This window comes from Morchella importuna (assembly GCF_003444635.1).
Source record: "Morchella importuna strain M04M26 chromosome Unknown Morimp01GS030, whole genome shotgun sequence".
Lineage (NCBI taxonomy): Eukaryota > Fungi > Ascomycota > Pezizomycetes > Pezizales > Morchellaceae > Morchella > Morchella importuna.
The window spans coordinates 589,641-604,824 of NW_025763427.1; the positions used below are offsets into that span (position 1 = coordinate 589,641).

Consider the following 15,184-nt stretch of genomic DNA (forward strand, 5'->3'; position numbering starts at 1 on the left):
ATGTCTCGCCCCGAAGATACTCTGTGAGTTACACATCTCTTACATTTGTCACCTATGTTAAAAAAGTAAACTAACATCGAGCACAGTCCCCCAGACCTATTCTACAATGACGTCGAATCGCACAAATACACAACCTCCTCCCGAATCCAGTCCATCCAGTCCTCCATGACTCAGCGTGCACTGCAGCTTCTCGCCCTGAACTCGCCGTCTATGATCCTTGATATTGGCTGCGGCTCCGGCCTCTCCGGCGAGCATCTCACAAGCTCCGGCCACATCTGGGTCGGGATGGACATCTCTGCCTCCATGCTCGCGATAGCGCTCGATCGTGATGCGGAGGGCGACCTCCTGCTTGCAGATATGGGGCAGGGAGTTCCCTTCCGGCCGGGAACATTTGATGCTGCGATCTCGATCTCTGCGATCCAGTGGCTATGCAACGCCGACAGTTCGGACGTCTCTGCGAGCGGGAGGCTTTCAAGGTTTTTCGACGGCCTGTACAGCTCGTTGAAAAGAGGAGGGAAGGCTGTGCTGCAGTTTTACCCAAAGAACGAGACACAGAGAACCATGATCACTTCAGCAGCAATTAGATCTGGCTTTGGCGCTGGTCTGCTTGAAGATGATCCAGACACAAAGAACAAGAAGCTGTATCTTGTTTTGACAGTCGGCGCAGGACGTGATGAGGTTGTCGGGGATGCTGTCGCAGGCCGTGATGTCACCGAAGTTGTAAAGGGCCTGGAGGGTGTTGATGTTATTGATGAGCGGAGAAAGGGAGGGAAGAGTGGGAAAGGCAAGGAATTAAAGGGTTCAAAATCGTGGATCCTTCGGAAAAAAGAACAGAACAGGAATAAGGGTAAATCAGTGAAGGCAGACTCTAAATATACCGGGAGAAAGAGGCGAGTTGCGTTTTAGAGGTACAGCACATTTATCACTATTTTTTTTCTTTGGTCCTTTCCCCCCCTTTCCATCATGAGCTATGAAAATATTACGACAAATAAATTTGTGGTAGTCGGAAACCAGTTTGTCAGTTTGAAGGCGTTTTGGCATCGAATTGAAATGTATTTAGTCAAAAAGAAAAGCAAACCCTCTCGTTATTTATGTAAAAGGAGAAGACCAAAGAAAAGATTGCAATGGTGTTCAAACCCCCTCCGCGAGCCTCTAATCTAATGTGTGCATAGCATTATAGTCCTCTCTTGCTACCGAGCCACTTAAATTTGTTCCATCTTGTGCAACACAGCATTGGTGAACTCGTGAGTCTTGCTGTTGCCACCCATATCTCGGGTTCGAACCTTTCTGTAGTATAATTCAGCATAGTGTTTCCAAATTGCAGGATACAATAAGGATTTCTTACCCTTCAGCAACAACGTTGTAAACAGCTTCTGAGATTCTGGTAGCGTGGTCATCAAGTCCCAAATGTCTCAGCATCATTGTTGCCGACAGAATCAGCGCTGTTGGGTTTGCCTGATCCTGCCCTTTGATATCCAGACCAACGTGTCTGCAGCCAGGCTCAAAAACAGCATATTCCCTGCCCATGTTGCATCCCGGAACAATACCCGGACCACCAACCAATGCGGCACCGATGTTGGAGAGAATGGATCCGTACAAGTTTGGCATGACAAGAACATCAAATTGCTGAGGTCTAGAGACAGCTTGCATGGAGGCGTTGTCGACAATCATATCATTGACCTCAAGCTGGGGGTAATCCTTGGCAATTTCCAGGAAGGTATTTCTGAAAAGACCGTCGGCAAGCTTCATGATGTTCGCCTTGTGGATAACAGTGACCTTCTTCCTTTGGTTCGCAGTTGCGAAGGAAAACGCAAACTTACTAATACGCTCCGACTTCATCCTAGTGACAATTTTAAGAGACTCGACGACGCCAGGAACAGATTGATGCTCCAGGCCGGAGTATTCACCCTCAGTGTTCTCACGGATGATGCACATGTCGACATTGGAATGACGAGTAATGTAGCCGGGCATGTTTTTAATCAAAACAACTGAGGCATAGATGTCAAGCTCCTGACGGAGGGCAACGTTGAAGGACTGATGGCCAGAGCGCTCGACGGGGGTGTACAGAATACCTAAATATTTTACAAAACAAGTTAGAAACATTTGTCCAAACCAAATTCGGCAACCAAGAACACAAGAAAGCACTCGTTCGAAGGGTATTAGTTTCAGGTTAGTTTTTCTCTCAATAAGACCTCTAAGTGTTGTAAATTGGCAAAATCATTCGAAGAGCTGGGTTATTAGTTCGAGCGCTATGGCTCTTATTCATCATAAAAATGCCCTTGGAACAGATCGCGGTACGGAGAATTGAAAGAAATGAGTTTTGTACCTTTAAGACCAACTTTGTTTCTCTTCAAAGAGGCAACCGACTGGCGGTAAAGATGCTCCGAGTACGTATTTCCAGTGATAACACCAGTGACGTCTACCTGGTCCCACTCGACCGGGACGTTTTCATGCTTGAAGATAGTCTTGACGGCATCCGTTACTTCGGCACCGATACCATCACCTAGAAAATATTCCCTCAGCAAGGTGCCACATCATGCAACCGTGTAGCATAAAGCGAGCAAAGACACGCACCAGGAATCAAGGTGACTGTGAATTTTCCACCGTACTTGGTGGGCTTAACCAGGTCTGAGGCTACAGTAGCCATAGCTATATTTCAGATGTGCATCAGCATCATGCAGGTCCCATTCTTCCGAGATACCATTGCCAGCTTCAGGAGTAGAGAGCATACATCTGTTGACGGGTGATACAGCATTCTTGGTGTGGACAGCGTTTACTGCACGGAAGAGAGACTGGGGATAATTCAAAGTTGAGAAGGGGTCAGTCCCTGGATGTAAAAATTTACACGTATGTAGAGAGTGAAGAAAAGATACGTCAAGCCTGCATAAGAGCGCACACGTGATAACGGCGGTCCGTGCAGGAAGAGGGAATGAAGGGAAGGAAAGACACACTTTGGAGAGGGTTCGGGTGGACAACATGGCTGAGACTTTGGAGAACGAGGCGGAGAGAGGAGAAGAGTAGAGACTAGCTGTCTAGTAAAGGATGATGGAGAAAGGAAGAGCACCAACGGAAAGGAAAATTAAGCAGGAAAAACCTGGAGAGAGGAGGAGGGGCGATGAGCCTCCTCCACCGCCCTCACTGCCGTTGCAGCGCGCGCTAAGTTTCGGATGCGCGCCTGGCTTGGTTTCCCTACAGTACTGTCGTTCACGGGGGATTGGCGGATACTGGGTGTTGGCGGATTGAAGCCAAAAATTGGCTTGGCTGTCTCTTTTTAGGCTTATCCGCCAACACCCAGTACCCACCAATACCACGTGAACGACAGTACCAGAAATCAGGGTGTATTTGATACTGTAGTGCTACCGCAGTCTGTGTTACAATACGGAAATAATTCGGCATAGTTTCCAATGTAGCATTGTTCATTGGGGTTAGGGTATTTGGAACAATGCTGTAGGATTGCTGCAGCACTACCATAGGAATGCCAGGCATGTGTGATGGTGTAACTGACTAATACTTTTTTTTTTTTTTTTTTTTTTTTAAATCATGTAGTTTTAATTGATTCTAGGAACAAAACTCTGCATGCAGTCAAAGACTATGGCATAAAAATACCTTTCCCCGGCAAACAACAAACATCACAACCCCAGAGGAACAAAAGAAATGTAAGGAAAAGTTACTGCGCTCTTGCACCGGTTGACTGATGGCTAGGGAACAACGAACTTTGGCGGTCCATATCCGACATAAGAAATCCTTCCTGCTGGTTTTAAATAACCTGTTGCCCTTTGAGGGTCTTGGGTGTGCGGTGTTCCCCATTATGGTTGTGGAGGGGGTTTGCGGTGGCTAGGTGGTGGAGGGAGGGGAGCTGAGGGAGCTTGACGTCTCAGATCCGGAAAGTAGGGGGGAGATGTGCTCCTTTCTGGAGTAGTTTGTCTTGGTGGCGGTGATGAAGGCTGCTAGAGCCAGGGTGTTGGTGTGGTTGCTCCAGATATCCTCGAGGGTATTTATCCCTGTGAGGAATTGGGAGCGTAGGGCTGCTTTTGCTCGGCATATGAAAATAGCATGCTCGGTGGTTTCGGGGCCTTCGCCACATCTGTCACATGTGTCGGAGAGGTGGAGGTTGAGCCATGATTTGTGGCCTCTAATGTAGCTTTTTTGGGCTCTCATTTGGTGGATTCGAGTGGCCATGAATTTGTGCAGGTCCATGAAGTGCTCAGGGCTTGTGGTGAGAGGGAAGGAGTGGTAGGGGGGGGTTGGAAAGTCATTGGCCCAGTTACTTAGCATTTGGTCTTTTGCTTGTTTTGGGAGGAGCTTATGGTTGGTCCCTCTTATGATCGAGTTTCGGAGGAGGGAGCATAGATGTTCGATGGGAAGGTAGTTTACTCCTTTTGTTGCCGTCGAGTTCCACTTCTTAGGTGGGTTAGGGCGGCCGCGTAGGAGGCGAGTGTGGGAGGGGACCCTGTCGGATGTCAGGGTAGGGAAGGAGGAGTGGCAGCGTCCTGTCACTGGGTTGTTGAGAGGGTGGGCGAGTAGGACGCGGAGAGCGAACTTTCTTTTTAAGTAGTGGATGTAGTGGATGAGTGGGGGGCAGTGGGCCTCTGCGCAGAGGACTCGGCGGTTGGTTGCCCTGAAGCAGCCGGTAGCCCACCTGAGTACTGAGTACCAGAATTTATTCATGGCTTTGATGGAGCTGGTGGGGGTGAGGACGGACGCCCCATATGTGAGAATTGGACGAATGGCGAGTAGGGCGATTTTCCTACAGTTAGACGAGGAGAGGCCTTTGCCGGCAGAGGAGAATCTCTGGAGGATTCCGAAGCTGGGTTGGGCGGAGGCTAGGCGGCGGATAAAATGGGTGTTTGGGTTGAAGTTAGGGGACAGCCAGAAGCCGACCCATCTAACTTGGTGGCCTGGGTGGAAGGTCTGGTTGTCGAAGGTGATGGGGAGAGTGCAGATTAACGCCTTGTCTTTGGGGGTTCACCAGTGCATTAGCTCAGTTTTGGGGATTGAGAAGGTAGTGTTCTGGGCGGCCGTGATGGTTGTGATCGCCTTGAAGTGTTCTTCGAGGATATGGATGTTTTGCTGGTAGCTGGTGGAGCCCACGGTTATCGCAAAGTCATCGACGTAGGATAGGGTGAGTCCTGGGGAGGGATCGTGTAGATGGAGGATGTTCATATATATAACAAAGAGTAGAGGTGAGATGGGGGAGCCTTGGGGGACGCCGACCTGAACGGGAGTTGGGATTCTTGGAGAACCCTTGTACAGGAGGGTGATGTGCCTGTCGGAGAGGAACGATAGGACACAATTGATGATGTATGGGGGGGTGGCTTTGGCCGCGAGGGTAGCTGCAAGGGTGTGTTTGACGACATTATAGAAGCCTCCCTTGATGTCGAGGAATAGGGTAGAGACCTTCAGCTTGATGTGTTGCATGGCTTTGGTTTCATGGAGGAGGGTGGTGACTGCATCTGCTGTGGAGAGGCCAGCTACCGATCCGCATTGGTGGGGGTGGATGAGGCCTACCGCTTTGGCGATAGATGCGAGGCGGAGGGTGACGATCTTCTCAAGGATCTTGGAGAAGGTTTGGAGGAGGACAATTATTCTGTAGGAAGTGGGGAGGGTGTGGTCGGCTTTGTTTGGTTTTGCCAGGATAACTCCATTTGCCCTTTTGAGTGAGAGGGGGTGGTAACCGCTTTTTAGGAGTGGGTTGAGGAGCGCGGGGATGATATGTGGGTTGGCCTTATGGACCCCTTTCCATACTGAGTAGGGGATGGTATCTGGTCCGGGGGCTGACAAGTTGGAGGTGGGGAGGAGGGTGGTTCTTACTTCCTCGGGAGTGATGTCTGGGACGTGAGCGAAGTGGAGGAGGGGGGGGAGACGGTATCTGGTCTGAGCGGGAAGAACGCTTTGACGAGGTTCTGGTTCAGTAATGCGGGAGTAGGAGAGTTGGGGAGGGATGGGACTCTGTCTTCTGATCTCGTTGCCATCTTCTTAAGTTTCCATACATCGCTGGTGGCTGCATTGGACACGAAGGAGTTCCAGTGAGAGCGTTTTGATTGTTTAATCGCATTGAAGTAGGCATTTTTCGCTGCTTTGACTTCGAAAGGGGGGCTAAGGCCTCTTCTGAAGTCGCGGTGGACAGAGTGGTAGATTGTGCGGAGTTGGGTGATGTTGGGGTTCCACCAAGGTTTCGACCATTTGGTGATTGTTTTGGAGGGGGTGTGGCTCTTCAGGGTATCCGTGAGCATCTGTAGTGATTGTTCAAACCAGGCGTCGAGGTTTGGTGACGCGTTGGGGCTGGGGACTGTGAAGTTCTGGAGGGGGGGTTGGAGGCCTGGCCAGTCTGTGAGTTTCCAGTTGGGGCCGATGATGGGGGTGAAGTCGGTGTTAGGGAGGGCGAAGGTAATGGCGATGGTTCTGTGGTCGGAGCCGGTGGCCTCAGGGAGGACTTGCCATCTGTTGAAAAGGGGGAGGGCTCTTGCATTGGCGAAGGCGAGGTCAATTACTCCGTGCCTCTTTCGGGGGTCCGGGGAGTGCCGGGTGTATGTGCCTGGGTAATTTAAGAGTGAAAAGTTGTTGGTTGAGGCGGCATGGGTGTATGGTCCTGAGAGGCGTAGTTCCCCGTCGGAGAAGTTCCTCATGGGGTCTGCTGCAGGGGAGTGGATGTTGAAGTCTCCTATGACAAGAAGGGGGTTGGGGTTGTGGGTGAAGATTTCGGTCGGGTTAATCGACCTCAGAGTGTTGGATAACTGTCTGTTATAGATGTTGGTTATCGTGAGGGTAGAGTGGGAGTTGGGGAGGTTGGCAGGAACAGGTTGATTGAGATAAGGTCTCCCCTGTGAGAGGGGGTTGCTGTTGCTGAGTTGCGTTCGAGGAGGAGGTTGGAGACATAGATACAGGTAGATATCTTGTCTTCTGCGTTGGTTGGGGAGGGGAGTACAGTGTGAATGTGGGGGCGTTCAGGGGTTTCCTTTGAAGAGGGGGGGTTCTTGGATCGCGACGACATGGGCCTTCGAGACTGAGAGGGAGGAGAAGAGGGAAATCAAGACACTATTGCTCCCAGCGCAATTGTGTTGTATGATGCGTAGAAATGGTGTCGGGGGATTGTTAAGGTCTCCTAACATTTAGGTATTGGTGAGGTCCATCTCCGCTACGGAGGCCTGAGGGATCTCGGTAACTTCTTCATCTCGGTGGGTGGAGGGGGAGCCGATGGGGGAGAAGATGCGGCCTCCGGCGGGGGTGCCGTTATTGGCTGCGTCCTGTCTTTGGAGGGCGAGTCTGTGTGGGCAGGAGGAGATGAATGCTGGTTGGGGGCCACCACAGTTAGAGCATTTAGATTGGGGGAGGTCGCAGCAATCCATTATAGATGAGTTATATCCTTGGCAGCTGGGGACGAGGCAGCGGTGTTCTGCTTTGGTATGAGAGAGGGTGCAGTATGGGCAGGTCGGGAGCTCTTGCTTGCATCCTTTGATGACATGGCCTAGTTTGTAGCAGTGGGAGCATTGGGCTCCAGCTGTGGCTGACCACATGATGGCGCAGCGACGGGAGCGGGAGAAGAGGCGTATGGTTGTGCCGATATCGGCGGCTTGGGAGCGGGAGACGGTAATCACGATGGTGGAGGAGGTTTTGGCATTGCGGGTTGCGTCATTAGCGACCAGGAATCTGCATGATGAGGGGGTGATGCCTGTGGCTAGGCGGACAGCTTCGGGGAAGGTGTCTTGTAGCAATGATTTATCACGTATGCTGTATAGGGGGACTCCGTGCACTGCGACATCGGTGGTGTCTGGCGCGGGGCGGAAGGAGGTGTAGGGTTGTCGGGGGTGGGGATTTTTTGGTTAAGGATGGCGGTAAGGCTATCGTAGAAGGGGGCGAAGGTGGTGTTTGGGACGGTCGGGGCGGCAAGGACTGTTACTGTACCTTTGGCGTTGACGGTGACTGAGAGGGCGGTGGCGTGGGCAACGAGACCTTGTCTCGCTAGGAACTGGCCGAAGAGGACGGGGAGTTCCGCTGTGAGGCGGGTCGGAGTCGGGGATGAGGGTGGGTGTGGCCTTAGTGGCGAATAAGCGGCGTTTGTAGGTTGGGAGAGGCGTGTCCTTTGGGGGGATCCTGCAGCCTTTCCGTTTCTTCTTCCGCGATGTCTTTGCGGTCTAGTTGTTTGTGCGGGTGGGGTTACCACTGATTTGGCGGCATTGGCGTAGGAGGAGGGTCTGGGGTTAGGGGGGGCAGCGTGCGTGGAGGTGGTTGCTCTTGGGGTTGGGGGAGAAGGAGCGGGGGGGCAGTGGGGCCGGGGCGCTGCGGAGCTGCGAGTTGATGCTGTCGAGGCGGTTGAGAATGCGGGGATCAGGGGAGCGTTGGTGACGGCGGACCTCCTCTTGGAGGTCTTCGTGGTCTTGCTGGAGGGAGGCAATATCGCCTATCATGGTTGCGTTTTGTTTGGCGATGCCGCACAGGAGGGTGATGACGAGTCTGATTTCATCTGAGGTGTTTGGGTTGCCCAGGATGGCAATGGTGAGGGCGGAGAGGGCGGTGTTGTTGGTTACGCCAACAAGGTCATGATCGAGGTTGCCAATACCAAGGGCGTCCAGGGCCTTGGTCATGTCGGGGAGGGGCTTGCATTTTGAAGCCTGAGTTTTACAGAGTTTGGTGGGGAATGTTGGTTGCCACGCAAGGTTTGTGTAACTGACTGATAGATTACGGTTATCCTATTAACCGTGACAGCCACTAGTGGATGGGTATATGTAACTGCCAAACCCCTGATAACATCAGCAAAAAACGGGTTTCGCCAGGACGAATCCGCGCGCCCAGATGTCCAAATTCGTCTATTGCTCACAAAACCTCGTCCCGCTGCCACCAAAATGGGACACGTCATCTTTGGCGCCTAGTAAGCATACAAAATGTGATAAATCATCTTGTAACGCGTATTAGGCGTTCGCAATATGACCTCTCGTCTTTTAACGCCAAGTAGTCGTCCCATATATGACATCTCACCTCTTGACGCCCCACCGCCTCCCAAAACACGATCCACCGTTGCGAATCTGCCCAAGTCCTGGCGATAGCCCTGACCTCGCTAGCAAATGACGTCAGATTTGACACTGGCATCTCGAGGATCCTACATGCTTACCTACCTGCCTGTCTGCCTACTGTAACGGGGGACTATGGTCGTAGGGACTATAATGCCAAGGAATACAACCGAGGCAAAGACGTAGCAATAGGTATTCTTGGCTATGGACTATGGGATGGTTCTACCTGGTATGACAAACCAGTCGAACCCTATGATGAGACGTAGAACAAACGTAGTATTCGTGGAGTAAATACAAAGGTTCCGTGAAGAGAAAAGGAAAGGAAAGGAAACATGAAAAGACACGAGGCAACGCCCCCTTATATATCCAACCCCTAGTCCATTGATGACTAATACTCCGCGTAACGGAAACCGAAAGAACATAACAGAAACCCCATTACCAATCATAGTTCAACTGCGCAATACTTCCTCTTCACGATCCAATCCATCACCCTAGCCAGAATATAATATTGCCGTTACAGACTACGCCCCCCTCTAAGGCCTACCTCCTGGTAGGCTTAGGCCTTCGTGGATAACGTTCATGGAATCGTCGAATAATATCAGGTGAATGCTCAAGATCCGATAGTGGTTGCCAGGAGGCATCGTCATACCCTCTATATCATACCAAATACTCAAATCTTCCCCTTCGCTTCGTAGAGTCCAAAATATCCTCGACTTCCCATTCTTCTTCTCCCTCGATCTCAACCAGAGGTGGTGGTGACTGCTGTTGTCCAGGTAACGGATTGCCTGCTTCAGGTGACAATAATGAAACATGGAATACTGGATGGATCCTCATAGAACGGGGAAGTTCTAATTCATAGGCGTAGGGGTTGACAATTCGCTTAATACTGTAAGGTCCAATACGTTTCCAATCGAATTTCAGGGAGGGTCGCTTTGTCAAAACATGGCGGGTCGATAAGAAAACTTTATCCCCTATATTATAACGAGGAGCGGGAGAACGATTCAGGTTGGCCGATTCTTCTTGTATCTTTTGCGCTCGGAACATTTCGCTTTTCAGAAACTCCACCATATCCTTCATTTCCCTTGCAATATTGTTGGCCTGATCCTCCATCGTTCTTCTACCATGTTCCAAGGGTCCAAACGTAATACTGGGATTTTTTCCCGAGTTGGCGTAGAAAGGAGAGACCTTTGTTGTTTCCGAAGCATGATTGTTTGCTGCAAACTCAGCCATTGCTAATAGTCAGGCCCAATCATCTTGTTGATAAGAGACATAACTTCGAAGATACTGTTCCATTACGGCATTGATCCTTTCAGTTTGTCCATCAGTTTGAGGGTGGAAGGCGGTGGAGAATCGTGGGGATATTTCTAGGCGTTTGCAAAGCGACTTCCAAAATTCCGCGACAAATTGTGTTCCTCTATCGGACACGATAGTATCAGGTAGTCCATGTAGTTTCCACACATTATCGATATATAGCCTCGCTACTTCCTTCGAGTCCACCTCTTTAGTCGTTGGTATCAGATGTCGCATTTTGGTTAGTCTATCAACAACAACTAGGATCGTAGTATATCCATCACTCTCAGGAAGGTCAGTAACAAAATCCATCGAAACATCCATCCATGGTCCATCGGGTATTGGCATTGGGCGAAGTACTGCATAAGGCGTATTGCGTGGTGCCTTGCTACGGGTACACACATTGCAGTTCCTAACGTATCGATCGACATACTTTCGCATTTGTGGCCAATAATACTCCCGACTTAAGAGTTCCAATGTCTTTGCTCTACCCGGATGGCCTGCTGATGGTTTATCATGATGTTCTTGTAGGAGCCTCAGCCGGAGGTCATTATCATTTGGTACATAGAGTGCGCCTCGATAAAGTAGCCGACCATTATTATCTTCCGTACATTCGGCAAGTGAAATTTTATTAGTATGGCGAACGTCGCTCCGAAGCATCGCGAGGATTTCGTTTGGGAAACTATCGACTTGGTAAGCTTTTGCAAATAACTCCTCCACAGTGGACATTCCTTCAGCGGATTCATTTGATAAAGAACCCGCGAACAAACTTAGCTTTGCATCCAAATTTTTTCTCTTCAGAACTACTTGGCTCTGATGCGTCAACCGTTCATCCCCCTCTTTAGGTAGGTCACCTGACCTTCTAGTCAATGCATCTGGTTTCGCTCTTTGTTTTCCTGGTCGAAATTGTATAACGAAATCGAAACGTGAAAGGAATTCCGACCAACGAGCTTGTCGGCGATTTAATAATTTTGTTGTCATGAAATATTCCAGGTTCCGGTGATCGCTGAAAACTTCAATGGGGAATTGTGCTCCTTCCAGATGATGTCGCCATTCCTCAAAACATCGCACAATTGCTAGGAGTTCTTTATCATAAATTTCATAGTTACATTCCGCAGGGGAATGTTTCTTGGAGAAGAAAGCGACCGGGTGTAAAACTCCTTCATCATCACGTTGCGATAGGATTCCTGCGGAAACATAGTCGGATGCATCGGTTTCCACCACAATCTTTCGGTCCGGATCGAAATGAACTAATATAGGTGCCGTTGTGAACATCTTTTTTAGGGTCTGAAATGCTTCCTCCCTTTCATCTGTCCATTCGAATTTAACATTTTTCTTCGTTAGAGCTGTAAGCGGGGGCAACAATTTTTGAATATCCTAAAATAAACCGTCGATAAAAATTTGCAAATCCCAAAAATACTTGAACATCATGGAGATTCGTTGGTGTAGACCATTCTAAAACATCAATAACTTTCTTCGGATCCATTCTATTGCCATTCGGGGTAAGGATTAAGCCAAGGTATTTTGTTTCTTGAACTATAAATTCGCATTTCTCGGGTTTGAGATGAACGTGATTTTCATCAAGTACCTTTAAAATCTTTTGAATATGATCCTTGTGCTCTGTGAGGGATTCAGAATAGATGAGAATATCATCTAAATAGGCTGTCACAAATTGATCGAGATAGGGGCGTAGAATATCATTGATCCAATGTTGGAATGTAGCCGGAGCATTCGCTAATCCAAAGGGCATTACCGTATATTCAAAATGCCCATATCGAGTCCGGAATGCCGTTTTCCATTCATCGCCCTCCGCTATTCTAATCTGATTATATCCCCAGCGTAAATCCAACTTGGTATAATATTTTGCTCTCGACAATTTGGCCAGGGTTTCCTTCAATAATGGCAATGGATAACGGTTTTTAATCGTAATCGCATTAAGGCCCCGATAGTCGACACATAAACGAAGGGTTCCATCGGCTTTCTTGACAAATAGTATGGGTGCTCCCGCTGGGGATTCGCTATGGCGGATGATTCCCTTAGGTAAATTTTCCTGAAGGTAGTCCCAGAGTGCCTTTAACTCAGTTTGAGATAGAGCATATATTGGTCCCCATGGTGGTTTGTTGCCTTCTTCCAATATTATCTTCATATCATGGAACGGTCGATGTGGTGGAAGGATTGAAGCATCGTATGCTTCAAACATGTGGATATAGCGATGGAACTCTTTTGGTATCAGTTGTTCAATATCGATGGTAGGTTTTTCGGTCGCCGAAACGGTGATGGTATGAGTTTCCGGTAGAGGAATCGATATGCCATGAACCGTAATGACAGTTCCACTAAGCGAACAATGTTGACAGCAACTTCGAGAGTCAAAAATAAGCAAATTTTCCTTAGGTCGAATCGTAACATCATGGCGTCGCATCCAAGGTATCCCCATCACAATTGGATAATGTCCCAACTTTGTTACAAAACATGACGTAGTCTCTCGATGGCCATGAATATCTAGCGAAACATCGACAATGTGGGTAATTTTTCCTGACTTGATAGGTCTGCCGTCTATAACGTCTACGTAGCGGGGTATCTTAAGTGGTGTCATGGTGAGATTATTGTGGCGTGCAAAAGATTCATCGATGAAAGCATATCCTGATGCTCCGGTATCAATAAGGGCGTAGGTGGGTACGAAAGTATTTTTATTCTGTGAGATCGAACAAGTTACTACAAATTGGTTCCCATCCATTTCCTCCTCTGATACCGAAAAACCAGAAATATGCATTTCAGAAAAATCCTTAAATGGTCCCTGGGCTAAACCACTTAGTGCAGGGACAAATCTTTTGCCGACTCGTTATCACTTCCATCATTTTCCTCTACCCTCAATGCTGCTCCTCTCATCACCGGTCTTCTCGGTTGATTTCCAGTTGCCCTTGCTTGGGGGCAATCTCTAACCATGTGTCCAACTCCTCCGCAATAGAAGCATCGGCCCTCAGCTAAGCGGGCATTTCTCTCAGTAGGGGTGGGGCTACGACGTCCACCAGACAAATCCATCGGTACATCACCTCCCGGGCGGAACGAGGGATGATTCTCAGGAGTAGGTACATTGACAGCTGGGGCGGTAGCACGGGGAGCAGGAGCAGGGTTCGCTGGTGGGGGCCAAGAGGTCGGAGCAGCAGTAGCGTTCCAAGGCTTTTTACTTCCTCGCTTAGCTTCTGCCGCTCGTCGTCGATTATCTAACCGTTGCAAGGGTGTCGCACAGGCATCTACTGTCGCAGGAGTCTCATGGTGTATCATCGATTCGTCGAGTTCCGCATTGATACCTTCCATCAAAGCCTCAATCCGAGAAACTTCATCCATCCCTGACTCAGCAGCATATCGTTGAAATTCGGCGAAATAATCGGCAAAGGTTCGATTTTGTTGGCGGATGTTCCTAAGATTCCTCCTAGCCGTACGCATTCGATCAGGGTCCCCGAATGCAGTATCTAGAATTTCATAGAACCGCAACATGGAAGGCAAAGCAATGCCTTCTTCTCCGACGTATTGCAAAAACTGATTAGCGGCAACACCCTCCAATCGACTAAATGCATAGGATAACTTGGACTGTAGTGTGGGAAAGCGGTCGGCATTTCCCAATAGCTTAATCCTCATCTGTTGTTTGAATAGGTGTAATCTCTCTCGATCGCGGTCTCCCCTAAACACCTCAGGATCTGGGAGCTTCTCCGACCGTTGGGTAGTAGTCACAACAGGTGGTATTGGAGGTGCAGGTGGGGCATCATCACCACCAATCGGTTCTTCATCAGGGGCAACTACCTCAATAGCAACCCGTTGAGTTCGAGCAGTAGCAAGGTCTCGTTCAAACATCTCCCTTGCATTTCCAGCCTCCCTCTCTACTTCCTGTAGATCCGTTGCATACTGAGCAAGCCCATGTTGGGCACGTTGGAGAAGTGCATAAGCTTCTATACCGACATTGTTGTCTACCTCCGGATGTTCTTGGAAAAAGATTTGGAGGGCTTCGCTTAGCTGTTGATAATCAATAGGGGCGTGTCCCGACATCGTAGGCTATTGTGTTGTATTAGTTGGCGATAGAGGACGGAACCTTAGTGTAACGGGGGACTATGGGCGTAGGGACTATAGTGCCAAGGAATACAACCGAGGCAAAGACGTAGCAATAGGTATTCTTGGCTATGGACTATGGGATGGTTCTACCTGGTATGACAAACCAGTCGAACCCTATGATGAGACGTAGAACAAACGTAGTATTCGTGGAGTAAATACAAAGGTTCCGTGAAGAGAAAAGGAAAGGAAAGGAAACATGAAAAGACACGAGGCAACGCCCCCTTATATATCCAACCCCTAGTCCATTGATGACTAATACTCCGCGTAACGGAAACCGAAAGAACATAACAGAAACCCCATTACCAATCAGAGTTCAACTGCGCAATACTTCCTCTTCACGATCCAATCCATCACCCTAGCCAGAATATAATATTGCCGTTACACCTACCTGCTGTCTTTCTGCCTATCTGCCTACCTTCCTCTCGACACCTACCTCAACACCTACCTTGACATCCAACTCCCACCTGCATCGATGCCTACCTCCCAACAGCAGTGAAGCCTACCTCCTACCAGCAGCGAAGCCTACCTCCTACCAGCAGAGAAGCCTACCCCCTACTTGCAGGGATGCCTACCTCGACACCTACCTCCTACCTGCAGCGATTCCTACGTCGACACCTACCTCCTACCAGCAGTGACACCTACCTCCTACCTGCAGCAATGCCTGGATACGTAATTACCTACCTGTATTTTGACGCCTGTACTGACACTGCTACAGACTGCTAAATAGCAGCAAATCGACACCCAAATTGACACCAGATTGCATCAAATTCGCAGCAAATTGACGT

The 15,184-nt window shown here is 49.2% G+C and overlaps 2 protein-coding genes across 2 annotated transcripts; one reads left to right on the top strand and one right to left on the bottom strand.

The window, feature by feature from the left end:
* Positions 1-906, top strand: LAJ45_08625 (uncharacterized protein; the record flags this gene model as incomplete). Its single annotated transcript, XM_046118174.1, has 2 exons — positions 1-23; positions 87-906. The coding sequence occupies 2 exons, from the start codon at positions 1-3 to the stop codon at positions 904-906; spliced, it is 843 nt and encodes a 280-aa protein (XP_045968772.1).
* Positions 907-1,202: 296 nt separating this feature from the next.
* On the bottom strand, positions 1,203-2,978 carry LAJ45_08626 (uncharacterized protein; the record flags this gene model as incomplete). Its single annotated transcript, XM_046118175.1, has 6 exons — positions 1,203-1,287; positions 1,346-2,072; positions 2,327-2,503; positions 2,575-2,649; positions 2,732-2,792; positions 2,952-2,978. The coding sequence occupies 6 exons, from the start codon at positions 2,976-2,978 to the stop codon at positions 1,203-1,205; spliced, it is 1,152 nt and encodes a 383-aa protein (XP_045968773.1).
* Between the last annotated feature and the right edge of the window lie 12,206 nt (positions 2,979-15,184).